Below are 23443 nucleotides of genomic sequence, written 5' to 3'. Positions count from 1 at the left end.
TTATAATCCGAGCAAGCCGAGGGTACCAAACTGAACTCTTTAGTTCTTTCATGCCTTTGTCTTAATATTCAAAGTCTTTTAGACTCTTTATCTCATGATCCGAGCAAGCCGAGGGTACCAAGAGAACTCTTTGGTTCTTTTATGCCTTTGTCTTAATATTTAAAGTCTTTTATACTCTTTATCTCATGATTGGGGTAAGCCGAGGGTACCAAGAGAACTCTTTGGTTCTTTTATGTCTTAATATCAAAGTCTTTTGACTCTTATAATTCGAGCAAGCCGAGGGTACCAAACTGAACTCTTTGGTTCTTCTGTGTCTATGTCTTAAGACTTATTAAGTCGTCGGTCATTCTCATTCAAAGTCTTTTGACCTTTTCATCTTACGAGTTTCCAAGCCGAGAGTACCAAAACTTTGAGTACACTTTTGTTATATTCAGTCTTTGTCTTAAGACTTCTTAAAACCCCTTTTCCAACTCCCAACATGCATGCACTACCAACTCCCAACTAGTTTACAATTCTGCTCGGGACTTACCAATCTTCTTGATTTCTTCATCTCACTCTCCTCACCATCTTCGACAAACCAGAAGAGAGAAAAAATAAATTTGGGGAAAAAAAGATTATGTGAAAATGTTTACTCTGATAATAATATTTACATATTGTTGCGTTTCATAGGCGCGTCTCCGTAACGGCTAATTGTTGTTATACATGATCTGACCGTTGATTCGTCAGATGCTTTCATCGAATGGTTCTGTATTCTCCCGATTAAAAATAAAGTGAAAGAGAAAAGAAGAAAAAAAAATCAAACGGATCTTGTGGGCTTAGATGGGTTTTCAGCCCAATAAGATCAACTAGTTTAAAATTTAAAATTTTAAACTCTTTTGTTTTTGTATATCTATATTAACATTTTTAAAGTATCATAATAATACAATTTTTTTTCCCCAGATGTTGCAATATGAATTTTTAAAAACAAACGTCTATTAATTGATACATAAATATATGTATTAAAGTATTATTGGTAATTGTGTAGCACGGGTCATGTGATGGAACAAGTTATAAATTACATAATTTTGATTATAGATGTTTTTACGGGTTGTTTACTATAGTATAACTAACAAAATATTTTAATATGAAACTATATCATTTAAACGAAAAATATTATGTCAACATCATTTCATCATTTTAAATATTATACTTATTTAGTTAAGATGATCAAATTACGATTATATAAAAGATAAATTATCATACAATATTTTTCTGGTTAAATCAAAGAATTAACAATCAAAATATAGTAATACACTCTTATATATCAAACAAAATTAATAGAAATATACAGTTTATAATATCGTCTCGCGGTGTACCGCGGGTTAAAATCTAGTATCGTTGCGTTTCTCTAACGGGTAATTATATACATGATCTGAACCGTTGATTTGTCAGATGCTTATATCTAACGGTTCTGTATTTTTTTCGTATCGTTGCATTTCTGTAACGGATAATTATTATTATACATGATCCGATGTTGATTCGTCAGATAAAATCGAACGGTTCCATATTTTAATTATTAAAAGTGGTTTTTTTCTTTAATTTGGAAAATATAAACAAACGCAAAAGCAAAGGAAAATATAAAATTTTGGGCGGGCCTTCTAGATTAGATGGGTTTCATATTCTAAGCCCAATAATCAATACAAAATTAACTTTCTGTTGTTGTTTTCTTTCGATCTCTTGGGTGAAAACTCTTGTTGTTTAATTTTGCAAATCTATTATTGTTTGCCTAAGATTTGGCTAAAACTCTTGTTGTTTGCAATTTTGTGGTTGTGATTCAAATGCATGAGTTTTACATATGGGCCTCATAAAGAGTTTTAAACTCGTAAGTAAGCCCTATGCATTTTATATTACTATGAATCGTAATTATTATTTTTCTCTGCCTCACCGGTGGGAAACAACACAAGTCGTACGATATGTTTGCTTCGGCTGTACGTGATCGATCGTTGGCTCGTTGCTTTCACGTGTCTCTGGCAGAGCAGCAGTTGAAAACTTGAAACTATTAAAATCAATCTTGTTCATAAGAAAAAAAAATTGGATGCGAACACATACAAAAAAAATAAGCAAAAGATCACATGGATTTTATGGGTAGTTTAAAAAAAAGATTTAAAAAAATCAAGTGTTTTTTCCTTACTTTTGAATAATTGAGAGATTTTGAATAAATTTTTCAAAAACATTAAGTATTATTTACATTCATTCCCGAAACTAAAACATGTTATAAGATTTCATTTTAAAAACCACTCAAATCGCGATTTTTAATTAAACTTTTGTTTGAAATCTTTACTAGTTAAAGTAATGGCTTGGTATATTATGTTATTTTGCTTTATAACATGCTAAAATCTTCTTTCAAAAGCTCAACGGCACTTGCTTTGCTACTTGATTTTGTTTTCAAATAACAACACAATAACGTGAAATATAAAGATTCAGTTTAATTTCTATATAAGTAGACAATACATGTAATAGCTACATGTTTTTTTGTTTGACTTTAAAATATCATTATGATAGGATAACTGAAAACCATAATCTCACCTATATTATCTATTTGACTTTGACGACCACCTTCTTTCAATTTGCTAAGCTCACAAATGAATTAATGATCTGTCTCATTGACTTGTATTAATGCACCATGAACTCTAGAAATAGAACACACAATCACAATAATATAATCTACTAGCAGTTGACCGCGCTCCGCGCGGGAGGTTTATAATTTTGTTTTGTTGATTTTTATTCATATTGTAATATTTTATTATTATTTTTAATTAATTTTCAAAAATATTATAATTATTTTTTCTTTAATTATTATCTTTCAATACTCAAATTTGGATTAAAAGCATTTGATTCAATTTATGAAATATCATTTTTTTCTTTTTGATCATGTTATAAACTAATATTTCACTTTCATTTTATTTTTCCTCTTTATAATTTTATATATACAATTACATAAATGTTGTTTTAGTCTATCATAAATTTAAATTTTACTTCCATTCTAAAACTCAGTAACATATTTAAAATATTAAATTATGATCAGTTTAAAAAGAAAGTTGAATTATATTATTACCACTAATAAACAAATTAAAGTATTTTTTCTTATTTTAACATTTCATTTTTTTTACATAATTTATTTTTATTTATATAAACTTTCTATTAATTATATAAGTAACATAAATATGCACTAAATGAATGTTTTAAATTTATTTTAATATTTAAACAAAAATGTGGTTTAGGTGGATGCTTAGGTGGCATCATGAGAAGAGAGAAAAAGCTAACTTTATATATATAGATAGCTTTCTTATCTTCTTCGTTAAATTAATATTCACCATTTTTTTAAAAAATTAATATTCACCATATTTTATACGTTTCTTCTTCTAATCACGATTCGAGACAATAATATCGTTACATAAATCTCTAACTTTGGATTAATAGATATCATCGATCATTTAACAAAAGGGATATGCATGCTTACACATACATTGAACCTATATAAAAAAAAAACTTTAGAGTAGTTAAAATAAGAGATAGTCACATGGTTTTATTTCGGCAGTCACATGCTTTTCTCTCGACAAAAGTAGACATTACGTCTCGATGTGAGTACAATGGAATTTTAGACAGACCAAACAGAATAATTTCCTTACTCGTGAAAGAATATAACTTTAAGAATTGAGTTTACAAATACATTCTCCCACAAAATTCGTAAAAAAGAAAAAAAATTGTACTTTTTTAAAGGAAAAAATTTAGAATACTTCGAACGACGTACTACTACTCTACATCACAAACCAATACTTTTTAAATTACATTAAGGGCCATACGCATATTATTTAATTAGCATGAAAAAAAAAACTAAAATGGTTAATATCATAAGTCATAACATAGCTAAAGCACATTAAGATACATCATACAATAATATTACTAAGAAGAAGAAAAAATGTGCATAGCTATATTAGAATGTATAGCAAACTAGCCATATTAATAGACTGAATATCCGATTTGCTTAAGATATTCGTATTTGTATCCATATTATTCATAATTTTATAGATACATACGTCACGGATAATACGGATACGGATATAGATACGGATAATATAAAACATACAAGAAAATTGAATATGAATTTTTAAATTACACTAGGTTAGTATGCAAATTGGAAGAAAAAGAAGAAAAAAACACTCAAACGCCTAAATATTACATATTCATACCATTCATAAATATATTGAGAAAACGTGTAGGGTATTATTTTCAAGAAAATGAGAGAGCCATTTAAATCAAACCCTCACGTACGTGAATCGAATAAGCAAACCCTTATTAAATGAGATCATGCAAGTACAGCTTGCGGACCACATAGAAAACTTCTACCACATATCACTTAATTGGTCAATGACACATCAACATTTGAATAAAAAACAAATAATTAGTGGTGGTATTAGAATACAATTATGGGAATTTGGTAGTAGAGATACGATGGACGACCAGTAAAGGAAAAAATCTTTGATACGTATCTCTTCATTAATGACACTAATTCGTGTTTAATCTATGTCCTAAAATCTATAATTTGGATTCGATAATTAGACAGAGAGAATCTTAAGAACTCTCTTTTGGATGATGAGGAAGCTGAAGAGAAGCTCTCCCTTTGGCATTGGAACACATGTGCGTTCGTTTCTGTGCGGTACTCAGGCTCTTGTACGGTTTAACGTATTCATTACCCTTTTAGTTTTCTTATGCTACTCTTATCTATAAACAACAAAAGAAGGACAAAAAAAAATAAAAGAGAAACTTTTTTTAAACATAAATCATTTTTTTTTTATTATGCAGAGCTTGTAGGAATTATGATTGTTAAAGTTATCTTGCATGTCCTCAAAGTTTTACATTATGTGCATTAATTTTTTTGGATAGTATTATAGTGTAATTTACGATTTCGATTTTCATCCTAAAATATATGGCTTAAGCAAAGTTTTCATTTGGAGACATTTTAGTTCTAAAATAGAGTTTGAAGCTGGTCTATTCTAAGCAAAGGTTTATGCTTTAAAAAACCAAAATGGTTAGTTACTTTTTTTTTGGGTCATTACTTATTACTTGAATCCAAAGAAAACCCAATAAAAAACTAATAATATGTATTTCATTAACTTCATAATTAAACAAAATTTTCACTGAAATCATAAATTATATGTACCAAAATGTTGTTGGTTTAGTTACTAACCAATGTAATTTTTTTTTCTTTTTTTGGGTTTGATATAAAGAAAAAAAATTCGAAGTCATATATAACGTTGAAAGCAAATTAATAATTCTCTTTTCCAACCCAATAAACATTTTTTTGGAGTCAAACTATACAAAAAATTCGTAATACCAAACAAAATTATTAGTGAAAAAAGAGAGGAATGAGCAGGTTAGAAATTGGCCGTTTATAGATTACAGCCTGTCTTTTCCTTTCTAAATTATCTAATAATTATTATTACAAACAAATTTTAACAAGAATTTTCTTTATACGAAAACTGAAAAAGATTAGTAACGAACTTTTTTTTTATTTTTTTTTGTTAAAAACTATACTTATCTTGTCGTTTTCAATTACGTATAGTTTTTTTATAAAAAATATCCGAAAAATAAAGTGATAATAATAATGGCATACAGGCTGGCTTCAGAAAAGTCTTTGTAAAATCCAACAAAATAAATTATAGACTTCTTATACTAAAACCTAAACCATCCCTTTTAACTTCATCCTAATCTTCTTCTTTTTTCTGTTACCAAAAAAAACACTCAATAAGTATGTGTATACTTTACTTATACGTTTCTAATACGTATGCGTCACACTGCTTTCAATTTGAAAACGATATGTTTCTTTTCTCCTTCACAGACACAATAATTCATAATCTTAAAACTACGTAAAATAAAATAAAACTGAAAAAAAAAAACGAAACGATTTGAATTATATGAAAAAAAAACGCTCACAGACACGAAAAGTACCACAAGTGTTGTACTCTTACAGTTACTTACTCAGTTGACACGTGTCAATCACAGCTGTATCCCAAATCCCCAACCGTTTTTTTTGGAAAGATTCTCTTCTTTGATTTTAACGTCTCTCTCACAGTCGCAATTCCCCACAAACGCTCCGCCAATCGCTGTTTTATTTTTCTTTTCATTTTCTCTCTAATTTAAAAAATATTTTAAATTCATACGTTACAATTATTGCAAGCCGGTGTGTGTCTGTGTTATTATCTCACGTTACATCTTCATTTACATAATTACGTACATACATACACTAATACACATATGACATAATTAATCCAAAATTTTAGTGATTACGCAAATATTTAAATTACTACTAAATTTAATTTATTTTCCAAATTACTACTTTAAATTTATTTTTTATAATGAGTATTTATTTTAAACTAAATTTCTGTTTATATATAATTTATGGAATTTTAATCTTAGATTAATTTTTTTTTTTTTTTTTTCTCAACCTCATACTAAAATATCAACTCAAACGAGCCAATCGGATAGAACATTGTTTACAAACTTAACAACGTGCGAACTGACACGAGCTTTGCGTGCCAAATAGTCCGCTTTTACATTTGCATTTCGTGATATAAGAGATAAAGAAAAAGATGTGAATTCTTCCCTGTCAACTTTTATATCCTCCAAGTACGTCGCGAAAGCCGGCCATTCATGAGGAGAAGACACCATCTTCACTAGATCAGAACAGTCAGTGTAGAACTTGACGTCACTGAGATCATGACCAAGCATACATCTCATTGCCCATACAAGTGCTTCTATCTCTGCATGGAGTGGAGAGAGACTTCGTCTTGTAGTTTGGGCCCCCAATAGTGCTGAGTCCGTCCCTGGCTGCTGACAATACCAGCCTAACCCTGCAAACTGGTCGGTCGCCTTCCATGATCCATCCAAATAGCAACAATATCCTTCCACCCAAGGTTGCAAATCCCTTTCTAATGTAATTGGTCCCCTATTTCTGCTACTAGTAATTGTATCCCGGTCGGATTCCTCAATTTGCGCCTGATTCCAGGCCATGGCCTCATCCTTTCCTATCCTACTAACCGCCAAAGGACATTCATCTATGTTTTCAAAAACTTTTGCATTTCTAGCTTTCCAGCTGTACCATAGTAACCAAGGGAAACTAGTTACCTCACCTACAGGATCGTTAAATCCCAAAAGATATGCCATATTTGCATATACAGAATCCGACGGAAATAAATTTGGGCCCATAGGAATATTAGCTAAGGCCCACAATTGTCGAGCCGGAGGACACTCAAAAACAGCGTGATTCGCCGTTTCTATTGGATGACCACATCGCACACAGCTAGGATCAATATTGATTCCCCTTCTCCGCAAATTGGCTGCTACCGAAATACATCCCGATACCACCTGCCACATAAAATGTCTTATTTTGGGTGGGCATTGTACCTTCCAAACCTTTGCAAAAAGTGGTGAGAGCTCTGGTCCAAAGACGACTTTAGCGCACAGAGGATCCACCATTCTTGCTATATGATATCCCGACTTAACCGTATACTTTCCATTCTTTGTAAAGTGCCAACCTAATGAATCCTCCCCCGGATTACTCCCTACCGGGATTGCATTAATTATGGATACCTCTGACGGATCAAAATGTACTTGAAGTAAATCTTGACGCCACGAATTGTTTTGACGATCAATCAATTGGGTTAACTGAAGTGATGGGTCCATAACCGGCCCATTACTCAAAGCTGGTCTCGGGAATTGAGCCGGAATCCAAGGATCCGTCCAAATGGAAATGGACTCACCTGATCCAACTCTTTTAATAAGCCCTTTGTATACCAGAGATCTAGCTGAAATGATACTTCTCCACCCGTACGAGGGAGAATATGTTCGAATCGGAGCCATCGGATCTGAATTCCGATAGTACCGACTCTTAAAAACCTTTGCAAAAAGTGAATCCGGAGCTTCCATAAGTCTCCACAACTGTTTAGCCAAAAGGGCTGTATTAAAATCCTGGACATCCCTGAATCCCAGTCCCCCTAACTGTTTACTATTACATAACTTTGCCCAAGCCCACCAGTGCATTCCCCCAGAATTACCATTTGTACCCCACCAAAAGTTTGCAATTGCACTTGTTAATTTAGTTGTAATCGTCTTTGGTAACCGGAAGCAAGACATCACATATGTAGGTAATGCTGATGCCACAGCCTTTATCATCACCTCCTTTCCACCCTTACAGAGTAATTTTGCCGACCACCCGTTAATATGATTGTGTAACCGGTCTTGTATAAATGAGAAAACCTTGGTCTTCGACCCACCAAGACTTTCAGGTAACCCTAGGTAAGAACCCATTCCTCCCAACGTTGTAATTCCAAGAATCTCCTGCATCTCCGACTTTATATTCTCTCCCACCTTATGACCAAATTGTATCGATGACTTGACAAAATTTATCTGTTGACCTGAAGCCGCCTCATATCTCTTTAGAATATCCAAAATAACCAGACATTGCTCCCTGTAAGCCTTACAAAAGAAAAGACTATCATCGGCAAATAGCAGATGAGATATTGGCGGACTCTTGTTTGCCACCTTAATACCAGATAACTTTTTCGCCCCTTCCGCTTTTCTTATGTTTGCAATTAAAACCTCTGTGTAAAGGATAAATATGTAAGGTGACAACGGGTCACCCTGCCTTAAACCTCTCCCTGGAGTAATAGAGCCCTGAGGTTGTCCATTGATCAGAACCCTATATTCCACCGAAGATATACAAAACATTATCCAGGAGATCCATTGCTCCGAGAATCCAAATTTACGGAGTAACTTCTCTACAAACTCCCATTCTACCCTGTCATAAGCCTTGCTCATATCAGTCTTGATAGCCATAAATTTACTCTTACATGCCTGATTAGTCCGAAGCCCATGAAACATTTCTTGGGCGATCAAAATATTATCTGAAATTAACCGGCCCGGAACAAATGCAGATTGTGTTTCCGATATAATCCGCGGGAGTACCTGTTTTAACCTTTGACATAAAAATTTTGAAATTATCTTATATCCGACATTACAGAGACTAATAGGTCTGAATTCGGCCATACGGGTTGGCCTTTCGACTTTTGGAATGAGACAAATATTTGTCTTATTCAACCGTTTATCAAAAACCCCTTCTTGAAAGAAGGAGTTAACTACATAGACCAAATCCTCCTTCACCACCCCCCACGCCTTTTGAAAAAACAGGGCTGTCATGCCATCCGGACCCGGAGCTTTTTCCGGATTCATCATAAAGAGAGCAGTTTTAATTTCCCTCTCTGATGCCGATGCCGTCAAGAGTTGGTTATCCTCCTCGGTGATTAAAGTCTGTATTCCGCTTAATGTGTCCTCAACCGTATTAGGATTACTCGTGGAGAATAAGCCGTTAAAATAATCTGTAGCAATATTACAAATATCCTTGTCTTATTATTATACAGACCCACGATACGATTCCTAGCTCGTCTACATTTTGTTTGAGCGTGAAAATACTTCGAATTCATATCCCCAACTCTCATCCACCGGTTCCGACTCTTTTGTTGCCAGTATACCTCTTCATCATGATGGGGTGGAGTTATCATCAGCCTGAGCCTCTGCCAATTGCCTTTTCAGATCCTCTATAGTGTTTCTCCCGAAAGGTACCTGGTCTCTCCGCCAGTGCGCAATACCTCGTCTACAATTACTAATATTATCCACTAGTGAGTTAGGGCACCTTTCAGCACTCTCACTCCATCTAGAAACAATAGCTTCCTGAAGTCCATCTTTTCCCACCCATCGCTTGTCAAAAATAAAAAAATGTTTCTTGCGTGCTCCTCGTTCCGCCACACTAGTGACTATGGGCTTGTGATCCGATCCTACCATAGGTAAGTATTCCGTAACAGTATCCGTAAATAATTCGTGCCAGTCTTCATTCCCTAGAGCTCTATCTAACCGACACCGAATTGGTTTTTTATCTCTCCATCCCCGCCATGAGAGCCAATCACCTATAACTGGGAAATCAAGTAGTCCGCAATTCCTTATCATACAATTAAATGGAATGAAAGAATATGCCGGTCGTAACTTGCCTCCTCGTTTTTCATGATTTCCAGTTAGTTCATTAAAGTCACCAATCAAAAACCATGGAGCGTCCCTATTTAAACCGATTCTTGTTAATCTTTCCCAAACCGCCTCTCTTAACTTTGGGACCGGATCTCCATAGATAAAAGATAGATAAATTGTTTTGCCTTTAAAAACTGCTTCAATATCAATAATTCTATTAGACTTAAATAAGACCGAAACATTAAAGATATTATTATTGTAAAAAAGGGCCAAACCCCCACTGCAACCAATAGGATCCACCGTTATTAAATCACTAAAACCGAAATGTAATTGAAACTTTTCCACAAAAGGAGATAATTGTTTTGTTTCCGAAAGAAATAAAAATTCTGGCCGATGTTTCTTCCAAATGTCCCGAAGATACCCGATTGTTGCCTTATTTCCAAGTCCTTGACAATTCCAACTCACTATCTTCATTTTGCAATATGAGGTTTGGGTGGCTTGGAACCACCATGACCGCCCTTGTCCATTTCTCGGGCCTTTGTAGTACCTCCATCACCTTGTTTGGGCGCTTGCCTCTTTCGAGGTGTAGACATCATTTGAGCCAAACGCTTCTTCGAACCCGCACCTGCCAAAACAGGACCCCGAACCCGACGACTACGCTCCAGCCCCTTATCCTCATGGTCCAGCTTCTCAACCTGTTCCAAATCATCATCCCCCCCATCTGTTTCTATCTCCTGTCCACTGTCTTCATTTTCTTCTTCTCCAAGCAATACCTCGTGTGTTAAAACTCTACCCAGCTCCCCACATTCCAGCCCAGCCCCAAACACCACACTCGGATCCTGAAAAACCTCATCATAACCACTATCTTCATCTATAGAAGCTAATGGTACATTGGCAATACTTTGCTGCTCTGGAATGATTAACTGCTCCAACAGTACCGCCTCTTCACCGCTTATCAGCTCAGCCGTGTTCACCGCTTCAAGAACAGGACCAGGAGATAACGTAACCGATTCCATGCTTGCTTCTACCCTGGCAACCGAGTTTGCTGGCACAACCGTGGAATCCTGGAACAAAGATTTACGAACCAGCTTTGATGAGTTACGATCCAACCCTACCTCTGATGGCTCCACTATTGTCTCCTCTTTAGTCTCCTCATCATAAATAACGCGGCGATGGTCATTGAGCTGAGAATAGCTTGTAAACCTGCGTGCCCGATACGAGGGTTCACCGTGATAATGACCAGATTTAACTCTGCTACCCTCTCCCCTTTTCTCATTCTCTCCACCCTTCCCTTTATCCAGATTTCTCTTTTGACTCTCCACTGCCCCTTTGTAGTTGTGATGTCTTCTGTCCCTATCTTCCTCAGAAGGTTTGGGCCGATCTCCTCCAGAAGCAGTAGGTTGCACCCTCTTAATAATCTGCTTCTCACATTCATCCTCATCATGACAAAGACTATAACACAAGCTACAGAACCCAAATAACCGCTCGTAACGCAACTTCACCGGAATCTCCACCCCATTACCAAAATCAAGCTCTGTGGCGAAACACAGCGGCTTTAATCCGTTTAAGATCACCTTCACCCGACCGCCATGAATATCAATTTCCTCAACCTTGCCCAGATCCTCGCCAATACTCCGAAAAGTCGGCTCTGCCCAGAATTGTAAAGGTATACCGAGTACCCTTATCCAGAAAGTAATCATTGACAGATATTCAGGGTCAACCGACGGCTCCCAGCGGACCATCGCCACCATCCAGTGATCGAAATGGAATGGCTCGATATTCAGCACCTTCGTTATATCTTCTTCATTTTCAAAATCGAATTGAAACTTACCCAATCCGAGATCTGCTCCCACAACCCTATTCTCAATCTGCCAAATCCGAGGAAACATAAAGAGTAGCGTCTTCATGTACTGCGTCTCAATCTTAGATTAATTTGATGACACAAGAAATAATTTTGCTTCTATTTAAATTTTAAAATAAGAAAACTAAATGACATATATTTTTAGTTTGATTTTCAATTTGATTCGGTTGCAGCTATATAAAACATAATTATGCACATAAATAATCCAAAAATTTCAGTTACAAAGAAAATTAAAGTAGTTAATTAAGTTCTTGTTAGCTATAACGAGAACCGGTAGAACCGGTGACCATTATAACCATCACATCTCGTATAAATACTCTCTCCTCTTCACACTTATCTTCTCAACCCAAAAAAAAACTAAGAAACGCGTTTTAAACGATTTGCATTATTTTATTTTATTTTCAAAAAAAAAGGGAAAAAGATCCGATGACGTCTGGTTCGACCCGGAAAGAAACGGATCGGATCAAAGGGCCATGGAGTCCTGAAGAAGACGATCTGTTACAATCGCTGGTTCAAAAGCACGGACCGAGGAACTGGTCTCTGATAAGCAAATCGATCCCTGGACGTTCCGGTAAATCTTGCCGTCTCCGGTGGTGTAATCAGCTATCTCCGGAGGTTGAGCACCGTGGTTTCACGGCGGAGGAAGACGATGCTATCATACGCGCTCACGCTCGGTTCGGTAACAAGTGGGCTACGATCGCGAGGCTTCTCAATGGTCGCACCGATAACGCGATTAAGAATCATTGGAACTCAACGCTGAAACGTAAATGTAGCGGTGGCGGCGGTGGTGGAGAGAAAGGACAGAGCTGTGGTTTCGGTGGTAATGGAGGGTATGATGGTAATTTAACAGATGAACAGCCGTTAAAACGGACGGCGAGTGGCGGTTACAGTGGAGTTGGGGTTGTGGTAACGGCGTTAAGTCCAACGGGATCTGACGTCAGCGAGCAGTTAAGTGGATCTGTTATACCGGTTTCGTCTTCTCGTGTATTTAAACCGACGGCGAGAGCTGGTGGAGTTGTGATTGAGTCTTCGTCGACGTCGGAGGAGGAGGAGAAAGATCCGGCGACTTGTTTGAGTTTGTCTTTGTCTTGGGTCAACAGCGAGTCAACTCCGGGAAGAAGAGACACGGCGGAGTTGTTTCCGGTGAAGAGAGAAGAAGAAGAAGAGAAGGAAAGAGGGATTAATGGATTCGGTGGAGATTTCATGACGGTGGTTCAGGAGATGATTAAAACAGAGGTGAGGAGTTACATGACGGATTTACAGCTAGGGAACGGCGGAGGAAGCGGCGGACGAGGAGGAGGAGGAGCAAGTTCGTGTATGGTGCAAGGTCGTAATGTAGGGTTTAGAGAGTTTATTGGAATAGGAAAGATCGAGTAGTGAGAGAGAGAAGATGAAGATGAAGAGATGAATCATTTCGTTTTCCTCTGTTATTTTCTCGGGAAAATGACTCAGAGAGAAAAGAGTCAAAGTTTGATGATTTGAGATTCAATTCATTAGAAAGAAAAAGAAAGAAAAAAACTTTAATAAATGGATTGATTTTGATGAAGAAGTGTTCATATGAGATTCTTGTAATAATGATCTTATATAATCTTATAAACAGTTTACTATACATTGACATAATAATCATTGAAAGCCAAAAGTTTACTTTAATGTGCAGGCTCGGGAGAGCTTGGATCGTATTAAGCCGCGTATCGAGTTAAGGCAAACTAGAAGCGTTCCGCCTTCGTGTAACAGTACCTGCGATGATTCCCAAGGGAAGGTTTAGAGAAATTGTTTAATAGCTTTTTAAAGAGCAGAGATGGATGGTTTACTACCGTCAACCATAAAGGAAGAAAGCCGAGAACTGATGGAAGAGCGGCTAAGCATATCGAGGTTAATGCGAGAGCGACGTTTTGTTTGACTAGTGATGTTGTTTGGCGGGATTTGGCTATGCAGAAAGGGATACCAGTGAGGTTGTCTTGAAGTAGTAAGACATCAGCTACTGCTATCGCTGAGGCACTTGCGCGTTGAGCAAGAACTATTCCTACAGTTGCTGCTGCTAAAGCAGGGCCATCGTTAATTCCTTCTCCCACCATAATTAGACCTTCACCTAAAACCAAAACCAATTACTTGAAACTCGTGTTAGCGTTATGGTTCTTCTTCTAAGCAGTATCTATATGTAAGAAGATTATATCACCTGAATCTGCTGAGATGCTTTTGACATGATTCAGTTTGTCTTCTGGTTTTAGGTTGGAGTAGACTTCATCAATACCTACTGCATCTGCAACTCTCCGAGCACTTGACTCGTGGTCTCCAGTTAACATCATTATCCTCATTCTACTCCAGCTTTTAAGTTCTGTTATAACTTCTAATACCTCTCGACGAGGCTGATCCTCGAGGTGAATCAATGTTACCTTTTGATCAAGTGAGAGAACAGCATGAACAAAGTCATTTCCATACAAAGAAGAATTTACAGCATTCTTGATCTTTCTAGACTCATCTTGTGATTTGAAGAGTGAAGTGATGAATTCCACCGAACCAAGTAAAGCTTTCCGCAGTTTACTGTCTTCGGTTACTGACTACAGCAGAAGAACAAGAAAAGTTGTAGTGAGAGACAACATTGGATATAGACTTTATATAATCCAGTAGATAATTTTCTTGCACCTCAATACAGTTAACTGTAGCAGTAAGGCCTCTACCGGGAAAATATTCAAAGCTTTCAACAGAAACACTAGGGAGGTCCTTCCCAACACTATGGTCTACCATGGCTCTGCAAATATATAGGACATGTCATAAACAACAAACAGAGAGAGCTTGATCAAAAGCCTTGTATGTTGTTAGATTTTTTTACCTTCCAATAGGATGTGTGGTACCTTTCTCCATAGCAGCTGCAACAGCTAATGCTTCTTTTTCACAATTTGTCATACAACAAGGATCTACACTTGCATTATATCCTGCTTGATGCCCATAAATGGGTTCAATTGCTTTGCATGTAAGCCCTCCGGTCGTTAAGGTCCCGGTTTTGTCAAAACCAATAGTATGACAAGAAGCTAGAGCATCTAGGACCTGTCCACCTTTCAGCAATATTCCCTATCCAAGATTGCACAGCTTATATACATCGACAAAACTAATAGAAGTAGCATAAGCCAATGGATTGACTAGATATAGTACATTGTAACATAGATACCTTTCTTGCACAAGAACTAATAGCAGTAGCATAGGCTAATGGAGCAACTGCCAAGGCACACGGTGATGCCGCCACCATAAATCCCAACGCTCTGTAAACAGATCCTCTACATACTGTATCATCATAGAGAAAACCAAATCAAAGTACATAGTCAAAAACCATGTCAAGAGAACTAGGAAATAAAAAATTTCAAAAGATCATTCAATTTCTACCTGTGGTGCCAAGAAATGGCCATTTGAACAAAATCGGACCAAGGAAGGCAATAGCAACTGATAAAACAACCACCACCTTGCTGTAACTCTCACCAAACTCATCGAGCCATCTCTGAAGTTTTGGTTTATTAGAGTGTGCTTCATCAGTCAACTGTAGAATCTTATTAAGTGTCGACTCATTCCATGTCTTTGTAGCCTGAAATGAACAAAATTAACCTTGAGACTTCTAGTAAACGCAAGCTAAAGCACTACGCTACGCGCTTGGTCAAATTATATATATGACCTTCACAATAATTCTGCCATTCAAAGTTCTTGCACCACCAGGCACTCTATCTCCAGCTTTTGCTTCCAATGGCTTCACTTCCCCAGTCAAATGCTCAACTGTTATGGTTGCATTGCCTTGATAAACTTGGCAATCCATAGGCACAATCTAAAACACAACTAACTAAACAAAGTCACCAAATGTAATAATCTCAAGCAATCAAAAACAAAGAGACAAGTTTTACACATACCTCACCAGTTCCTACCAAAACATAGGATCCAACTTGTACATTATGCACATCAACGCTTTTATACGACAAGTCGAAGAAGTTTGGTACATTTTCATCGTTCACATCAATCACCAATGCAGAATCTGGATTACTCTCTTTCAACTCTTTAACATCCACCATGGACCGACTCGTGAAGAACTCTTCAGCTACAAAACACAATTTCTCAAACTTCACCAAAAACATAATCAAGAAACCTTAAAGAATCATACCGATATGAGCAAGATTGAACATGGTAAGAAGCAATCCTCCTTCTAAAGCATTTCCCATAAAGACAGATGCAAAAGCAGCTAATGCCATTAAAACATGAATGTTCACTCTTCCACCAGCTATATCCATAAGTGCGTCAAGAGATGCTGAAATCTAAAAGTTAAAGATTCTGTTTTTAACCGTTCTGTTTCGTCGAAGAAACAAAAAAAAAAAAAAAAACAGAGTTTTAGAGAAGATGAGAGATCTTACTCCAACAAGAGGGAAAGCAACAGTCATGAGGGAGTTTTGGATTGGTGTAACGTAAGGTTTAGGAATGAAGTGAGGTGAAGCTGCGGCTACGAGGAAGAGTACGGCAGAGGAGAAGCAAAGATGGAAATGTTCTCTGAGGAAATTGGCTAAACGAATCCATCCAGTTGCTTTAGCGAACTTGATCAGTAGCTTTTGAGGTTTGTTCGATAACTTGAGTTCCACGGAACAGCAATGTCGGTGATGGTGATGGTGATCATGCTCTTCGTGGTGATGGTGATTGTGATTGTGGTGTTCTTGGCTCGTAGAAGTGGCTCTGGGAAGAAGAAGAAGTGATCTTCGAGTATTGGAGATAGTGTTATGAATAAGGAGATCTCTAGGGAGGAAGAGAGTGGTGGAGTTGAGTCGAGTGAGATGGAGAGTGGAGTTTCTATGAGAAGAGAACTTAGTGAAAGAATGTAGAAGAGCAGAGGATTCCATAGTCGAGGATTCGAGCTTTTTTAGAAATGTAATCTTACTATGAAGCCATTGATTCTGATCTCTGAGGTGTAAGATGAAGAGGAATGAACAAGAAGAAGAAGAAGGAGGAGAAGTGCTGTTGGAGTTATATGAAAGATGTTGTAATATGGCCTCATTATGATCTCATGACGTGGCCTCTTTGCTCTGTTTTTGTTGTTATTAAAGAAAATTTCTCAATGAAAATAAATTTCTTGTTAAATGTTTTTTCTTACTGTAAAATATATATTTTCGTTAGTCATTTTTTTTTACAAAATAATTAAAAAAAAAGAATTCTTGGAATTATAATTCCAACAAAGTTGAAGTGGAAATAGCTGTTAAAAGGCAAAGTTATGTGATGATTAATTGATTATGACTCCAAAGAAGGTTTAGATGATGAAGATATATACACTACAAATTACTTACAACTTAGGATTTTAATGATTGCAAACTTTAGGACTTAGGATGAATAAATTTGTTTGTAGATTAGAGTGCTAGTTTTTTTTCTCAATTATCGTCTTTATTGGTGCGTTGCTAAGTAAATCGAAGAAATCTGTCGCATACCAACTATAAACTATTTTTACATTGAAAGAAATTTGTTACACCGCATATTGTTTGTTTACTTCAAAAATAAATAGTGTAAATTTAATCAGCTTCGTTCGCAACATCTATTGAAAACCTTAATTCTTGTTTTTGAATATCTCAACATCTATTGAAAACCTTAATTCTTGTTTTTGAATATCTCTCCGATAATTAGTTATGTCTAGTTCTCAAATAATATCGCTTTGTCGAAAATCTTTTTACTTTGTGTATCTTAACTATTTGTTATTGAAATTCACTAAAATCAGAAATATCCAGTAATTTTATCCAATATAATCAGAATAATAAATGAATTACAAATTATTACATTGAGTACATTTTTTTTATCAAATGAATTTCAATAATTAACAAAAGAATAATCCTACATAGAACAAAATGAGGCTATACCAATTCTTGATTTCCCCCAGTTCTAAGCATAAAAATAAATATCCTAATAAATAAATCTGAAAAAATAAATTAAACCAAATCAGCCACCTTAACTGGTCCTGTCCAAATCAGCCACCTTAACTGGTCCCGTCTGAAATTAATGACCGGGTCCGCTGGTGCTAGGACCAGAGTGTTTACCATACCCAATCGTCTCAGTCCGGTCCACGAAATGATGACCCTCACCACCAGAGCTAGGACCCGACTCCTTGATCGCCCCAAGTGACAAACCATCAAAGAACTTAGCAACAAGCTTCTCTTCAGCCTTGGTTAAACCCAACGGACGAGCTTCCACGACAAGAACCGAACTAACCAACATGAAAAACAGAATCGAACCCAATACAACTTTGTTCATCATCATTTTCTTTTGGACTAATTAAAAGTTAAAACAAAAGTGTTAAGTTTATGAGTTTATGAGATTACTAAATATGTTGTGAGTAAGTTTTGTGGACTTGGAGTTGGATCTATATATAGTAAGTGGAGAGAGCCGTGAAGAAGAAGAAAAGTTTGACATTTTCAGTTTTTGACTTCTTGAGTTTAAAATTCAACAGGACGTGAGAATTGAATTTTAGGTTCCTTCCTGGGAAAATACAGAGGTTGCTTCTTGTTCTTGGTCTTTCCTATTTCTTGATTTTTATTTAAAATATATAATTTGTGAACATATAAAGCCATCAACAAAGAATGAAGATTAGTTATAATTTCTTATCTGTGTGAAGAAAAAATATGATTTTAATTTTGTCTTTGATTGTTTGGAGCAGACTTTTAGTTGAAGACCATAATATATGTTTTGAATTCAAATCTAGTTTGTTAGTGTTTTTTTTTTAATCATATTAAGTGACAAAACCTAATGTCCCTACCTTCTCCCTTTACGAATACTTAAATCACTATAGGCCACTTTTAAATCAAATAGATTTTATAATTGAGTTTTCTAAGGATTGAATTACTAAAAGCTTTTTATGATGATATAATTATAAATGGTTACATACTTTTGTAACCATTTTCACATGTATCACCATATTTACGATCGAAGATATACATAATTCAAAAACCATAAGATTTTCATTATATTTTAGACTAAAAATTTTAGTATTAATTCAGATTAGGGTGCTTTTTCAACAAAAGATAATTTTTTAATTTCCTTTGTTATAAATTATTTTGGACAATACTCCAAGTCAAAACTCAAATTAATCTCTCAAATTTGTAGAAAGCTGAGTGAAATTGTTAATTATAGGGTTCAATATTAAAAAACAATAGTAGAGATTTGTAGGTAAAGTGATTTGGTCTTTAACCTGAATTAACAAATTAGATCATTTCTCACTAATACCCAGTCAGTAACAACAGCTTAATTAATTTTCCTACGGTTTAAATTAAAATCATACAAACACTAAAATTCACTACGTAATTATAATAAATTAACAGTCGAATTATACTTTAGTTGAAAAATTAAAATTGGTAGGTGGATCAAATTAACTCGAACAATGTTTCAAAAGTTCAGACACCAATCTAGCTAATTCTAGTTTTCTTGTTCCTCACGTTGTTGTTTGCTTTCCATTCAAAGTAGCCTTCTTTGAAAGGTCATGACAAAGTATTGACTTGTTGATTTTTCAACATTGAGTGTATTTTTTGTTTCTTTCTTCTATCTCAAAACTACCTCTAAAAAATCTTTTGGTGGATATTTCTTCTAATAATACATTGTAAATTTCTGTTTATCTTTTCACCTTCTTTGGTTTTGGAACATTTTCCAATACATGTATGTCATAATTTGATGCAACATCAATAACAGTATTTTTCATTTCATATAATTTGTTTGCAGTATCAACCAAACGGCATTCGGATATCCGTTCGGATTCGGGTTCGGATGTTATATTTTCTTTATTTTCATTTTCATTCTATAATGAGTAATACAAGTCATTTTGTCTTTTTATTACTTCAAACGGTTTGGAAAGCCAAACTAGAAGAAAGACACGCCTCATTCGTTCCATAGAATAAAATATTTAAGAATTTTTTATTATTATTATGTAAGATGTTTGCATATGTTAATGCAGATTTTATGTTATTTGGTACTTTTATTTTTTTAAAATATTTTATAATCATTTTTTATATAATTAGAATAATGATTTAATCACCTAATTAATAATGTATTATTTTCAAAAAAAAGAAAAAACAAATAATTTACTTTTTTAGACAAAAACATCTTATAGTTTAAAAAAACTAATATATATTATAAGTTATGACTCATACCGATGTTTTGTTGGAAAGTGATGTAACAGATTGAATGCAAACATTAATTGTTTCAAAATTTATTGGAGTTCGTCAAAAGAACGATAGCCAAACAAGACGATCATGTTAGATTACGGAAAGAGACAAATATGAAGGATAATAGAATCTATTAGCGTATAAGACTTGCGAAAAAACAACATTTAATTCACTTGTTCGATTGTGTTTTCTTCTTTTTAAGCTTTAATCACTTTTTGGTTGTACGCAAATGTTTTAAATTTGGATGTAATTTCCGTTTCAATTTTTATAAAGTATAAAAAAATATATTGTATTTCAAAAAAAAATTGCGCTTTTGTCTAAAAATATCTTATAGTTTAAAATGAAAAAAATATATATTTTACAAGTCATTTGGACCGTTTAAAATGAAAAAAAATTATATATTTTACATGACTCAAACGGATAAAATTTAACACTTCAACCGATAGATTTTCAATTTTTGGACCGTTTGAACCAATTGTGGGCTATTGATGGCTCAACACACAGTTAACACTTACACAATTTAGCAGATTAACTTTTAATTTCGTCCATCGTACATGCCACCTACACACTTCTTTTGATTCCTTATTTGTTTTTGGAAACCTTATCGCTGTTTATATTTACCCATATACGAATTTCAATTCTATATTTTTGCACTTTTTTAGTTTAGTATATAAGAAGGACTTTATAAAGAAAGAAACATAACACTAAACAGATGTTAAAATCTCATAAAACTTTTTTGACACATATCAAAGTATGATTATTGTAACTGTCAATGTGTCACACTAATATAATATTTAGTTAATATACTGAGATAAGATTTGTAACTGACCAGATGACCAATGAACATAATTAGTAAAAGAAAAAGTAAGATAATTAAGAATCCATTTGCAAACATTTGATTGGTTTAGCCATTACTATAGCTAGATTTTCTTACCACAAACTTAATTTTATGTCTTCATTAAGCTAAACCTCTCGTAATATATATATATGACTCACAGTTTCATGTAGTAACTCAAGTCTTAAAGAAAACTAAACTAAAGAAAAAAAAAACAACAATGGGAAGCTGTGAGGGTCAAGAAACACATGTCCTAATGGTTACACTAGCCTTCCAAGGTCACATCAATCCAATGCTCAAACTCGCCAAACATCTCTCGTCATTATCAAAGAATCTACACTTCACTATCGCCACTATCGAGCCAGCCCGTGACCGCCTCTCAGCCGCCGCCACCTCAGAAAAATTTCCGGTGGACCTTGTGTTCTTCTCCGATGGTCTGCCTAAAGATGATCCAAGAGACCCCGCCACTCTCTTGAAGGCACTTAATGAAGTTGGAGCCAAGAACTTGTCTGAAATCATCGAAGAGAAGAGATACTCTTGTATCATCTCTGTGCCTTTTACTCCATGGGTTCCAGCTGTTGCAGCTTCTCATGACATCCCTTGTGCAATCCTATGGATACAAGCTTGTGGAGCTTACTCGGTTTATTACCGTTACTACATGAAGACGAACTCTTTCCCTGATCTTGAAGATCTGAATCAGACGGTGGAGCTACCAGCTTTACCGTTGCTTGAAGTTAGAGATCTTCCTTCGTTTATGTTACCCTCTGATGGAGCTCACTTCAACAATCTCATGGCGGATTTTGCTGATTGCTTGAGGTATGTGAAATGGGTTTTGGTTAATTCGTTCTATGAACTTGAATCAGACATAATCAAATCTATGTCTGATTTGAAACCTGTAATCCCTATTGGTCCTCTTGTTTCTCCATTTCTGTTGGGAGTTGATGAGGACGAAACCCTAGATGGTAAAAACCTAGATTTGTGGAAATCTGATGATTGTTGTATGGAGTGGCTTGACAAGCAAGCTAGGTCTTCGGTTGTGTACATTTCTTTTGGAAGCATGCTTGAATCATTGGAGAATCAGGTTGAGGCCATAGCGCAGGCGCTGAAGAACAGAGGAGTTCCGTTTCTCTGGGTGATAAGACCAAAGGAGAAAGCTCAAAACGTTGAAGTTTTGCAAGAGATGGTTCAAGAAGGTCAAGGAGTTGTTATCGACTGGGGTCAACAAGAGAAGATACTGAGCCACGAGGCGATCTCTTGTTTCTTAACGCATTGTGGTTGGAACTCGACGATAGAGACGGTCGTGGCTGGTGTTCCAGTGGTGGCGTATCCGAACTGGACTGATCAGCCTATTGACGCAAGGTTGCTGGTTGATGTGTTTGGAATTGGAGTAAGGATGAGGAATGACGCTATCGATGGTGAGCTTAAGGTCGAGGAAGTGGAAAGGTGCATTGAGGCCGTGACAGAAGGACCAGGTGCGAAGGATATGAGGAGGAGAGTGGCGGAGTTGAAGGATGTCGCGAGGTCAGCGTTGGCACCTGGTGGCTCTTCGGTTATGAATTTGGAGTCGTTCATCAGTGATATCACAACCACCTGACTCTAGTTACTTGCATTGTTTGTCGATTTATTGTAACTTTGCATCTGTCCTAATAAAAACTAGTATAAGCAGCTTATATAAGAGCATAGAGATGCATATAAATTATCAACTATGAGGATGTTATTGGTTTGTGATTAAAATGAAGTTTATAAAGACTCTTAAAATTGTGTAGAAAACAAATAATTAAAAGTAAAGTTTAATGATTGTAAAAGATTGCCAAAGAGTTTTGTATATTCTCCAAACAACAATTGCATATATATTGTCATATTTTTTCATCCTTTCCATTCAATTTTACCATCTTCCACCTCTAGTTACTCTTTTCTTCCGCTTCATCTAATTAGAAGGATAACTATATGTGTCGTGTGTCTAGAATCTCTTGTATAATCATCCTCTCACGTCGTTGGAGTTCCCTCGCATGAAAACGTCTTTGTGGCTATATCTCATAGAGTTGGCTTGCTTGTCTACCTACGCCATCTCAACCTTCATAAAACAAGGTTTACGAAAACAGTCTCACAATCTCTCAAGATTATATACTTTTCATAATAAATTTTTGTAGATTATACTTTTTGTTAGAACATTAACCCATAGAGAGTCTATATTTCCAAATAACTTTTGTACATTCTCTATACAAAAATTGCATATTCCCATTTTTTTTTTTTAATCATTACCATGAAATTTTACCTTCTCCCAGACTCCCACCTCTAGTTGCCTTTGTTTTCTGCTATCTAATTTGAAGGCAACGATGTGTGTCGTGTGTGTCTTTTTCGTCGTTGGAATTTTCCTCACATGCATGAAAACTTCTTCATGGTTTTTTTTTTTTTTTGGTATTGACTTCTTCATGGTTATAGTTTGTAGGTGATATGTTATAATGTGTATATCGTCATTATTCATCACCGTCAAATTTATTAAAATAACTTTGTAAATAAAATATCAAATTAAGGCCA

General features: G+C 35.4%; 6 protein-coding genes across 7 annotated transcripts; 2 read left to right on the top strand and 4 right to left on the bottom strand.

Moving 5' to 3' along the window:
• Positions 1–6504: 6504 nt before the first annotated feature.
• Positions 6505–8874, bottom strand: LOC111830929. Its single transcript, XM_023783787.1, has one exon. It carries the CDS (start codon positions 8872–8874, stop codon positions 6505–6507), a length of 2370 nt encoding a protein of 789 aa, XP_023639555.1.
• Positions 8875–10523: 1649 nt separating this feature from the next.
• On the bottom strand, positions 10524–11960 carry LOC111830928. The gene has a single exon (XM_023783785.1). It carries the CDS (start codon positions 11958–11960, stop codon positions 10524–10526), a length of 1437 nt encoding a protein of 478 aa, XP_023639553.1.
• Positions 11961–12133: 173 nt separating this feature from the next.
• Positions 12134–13463, top strand: LOC17888167 (transcription factor MYB73). Its single transcript, XM_023784520.1, has one exon. The coding sequence runs from the start codon at positions 12341–12343 to the stop codon at positions 13289–13291; it is 951 nt and encodes a 316-aa protein (XP_023640288.1). The 5' UTR covers positions 12134–12340; the 3' UTR covers positions 13292–13463.
• Positions 13425–16836, bottom strand: LOC17889249 (probable cadmium/zinc-transporting ATPase HMA1, chloroplastic). Of its 2 annotated transcripts, none has more exons than XM_006295383.2 (11): positions 16300–16836; positions 16053–16203; positions 15805–15989; positions 15576–15722; positions 15293–15488; positions 15081–15193; positions 14745–14983; positions 14558–14663; positions 14091–14472; positions 13729–14003; positions 13425–13651 (listed from the first exon to the last, which is right to left on the bottom strand). In XM_006295383.2, the coding sequence occupies exons 1-11, from the start codon at positions 16774–16776 to the stop codon at positions 13556–13558; spliced, it is 2367 nt and encodes a 788-aa protein (XP_006295445.1). In that variant the 5' UTR covers positions 16777–16836; the 3' UTR covers positions 13425–13555. The 2 variants fall into 2 exon arrangements, with proteins under 2 accessions (XP_006295445.1, XP_023640287.1); XM_023784519.1 differs by having other exon boundaries at positions 15805–15983.
• Positions 16837–17644: 808 nt separating this feature from the next.
• LOC17888831 lies at positions 17645–18231 on the bottom strand. Its single transcript, XM_006295269.2, has one exon. The coding sequence runs from the start codon at positions 18173–18175 to the stop codon at positions 17915–17917; it is 261 nt and encodes an 86-aa protein (XP_006295331.1). The 5' UTR covers positions 18176–18231; the 3' UTR covers positions 17645–17914.
• Positions 18232–21093: 2862 nt separating this feature from the next.
• Positions 21094–22702, top strand: LOC17888728 (UDP-glycosyltransferase 84B1). Its single transcript, XM_006295908.2, has one exon. The coding sequence runs from the start codon at positions 21126–21128 to the stop codon at positions 22497–22499; it is 1374 nt and encodes a 457-aa protein (XP_006295970.1). The 5' UTR covers positions 21094–21125; the 3' UTR covers positions 22500–22702.
• Positions 22703–23443: the final 741 nt, after the last annotated feature.

This window comes from Capsella rubella, unplaced genomic scaffold (genome assembly GCF_000375325.1).
Source record: "Capsella rubella cultivar Monte Gargano unplaced genomic scaffold, Caprub1_0 scaffold_4, whole genome shotgun sequence".
NCBI lineage: Eukaryota > Viridiplantae > Streptophyta > Magnoliopsida > Brassicales > Brassicaceae > Capsella > Capsella rubella.
Note: the sequence above shows the minus strand (reverse complement) of the source record. Positions and strands in the feature narration are given on the sequence as shown.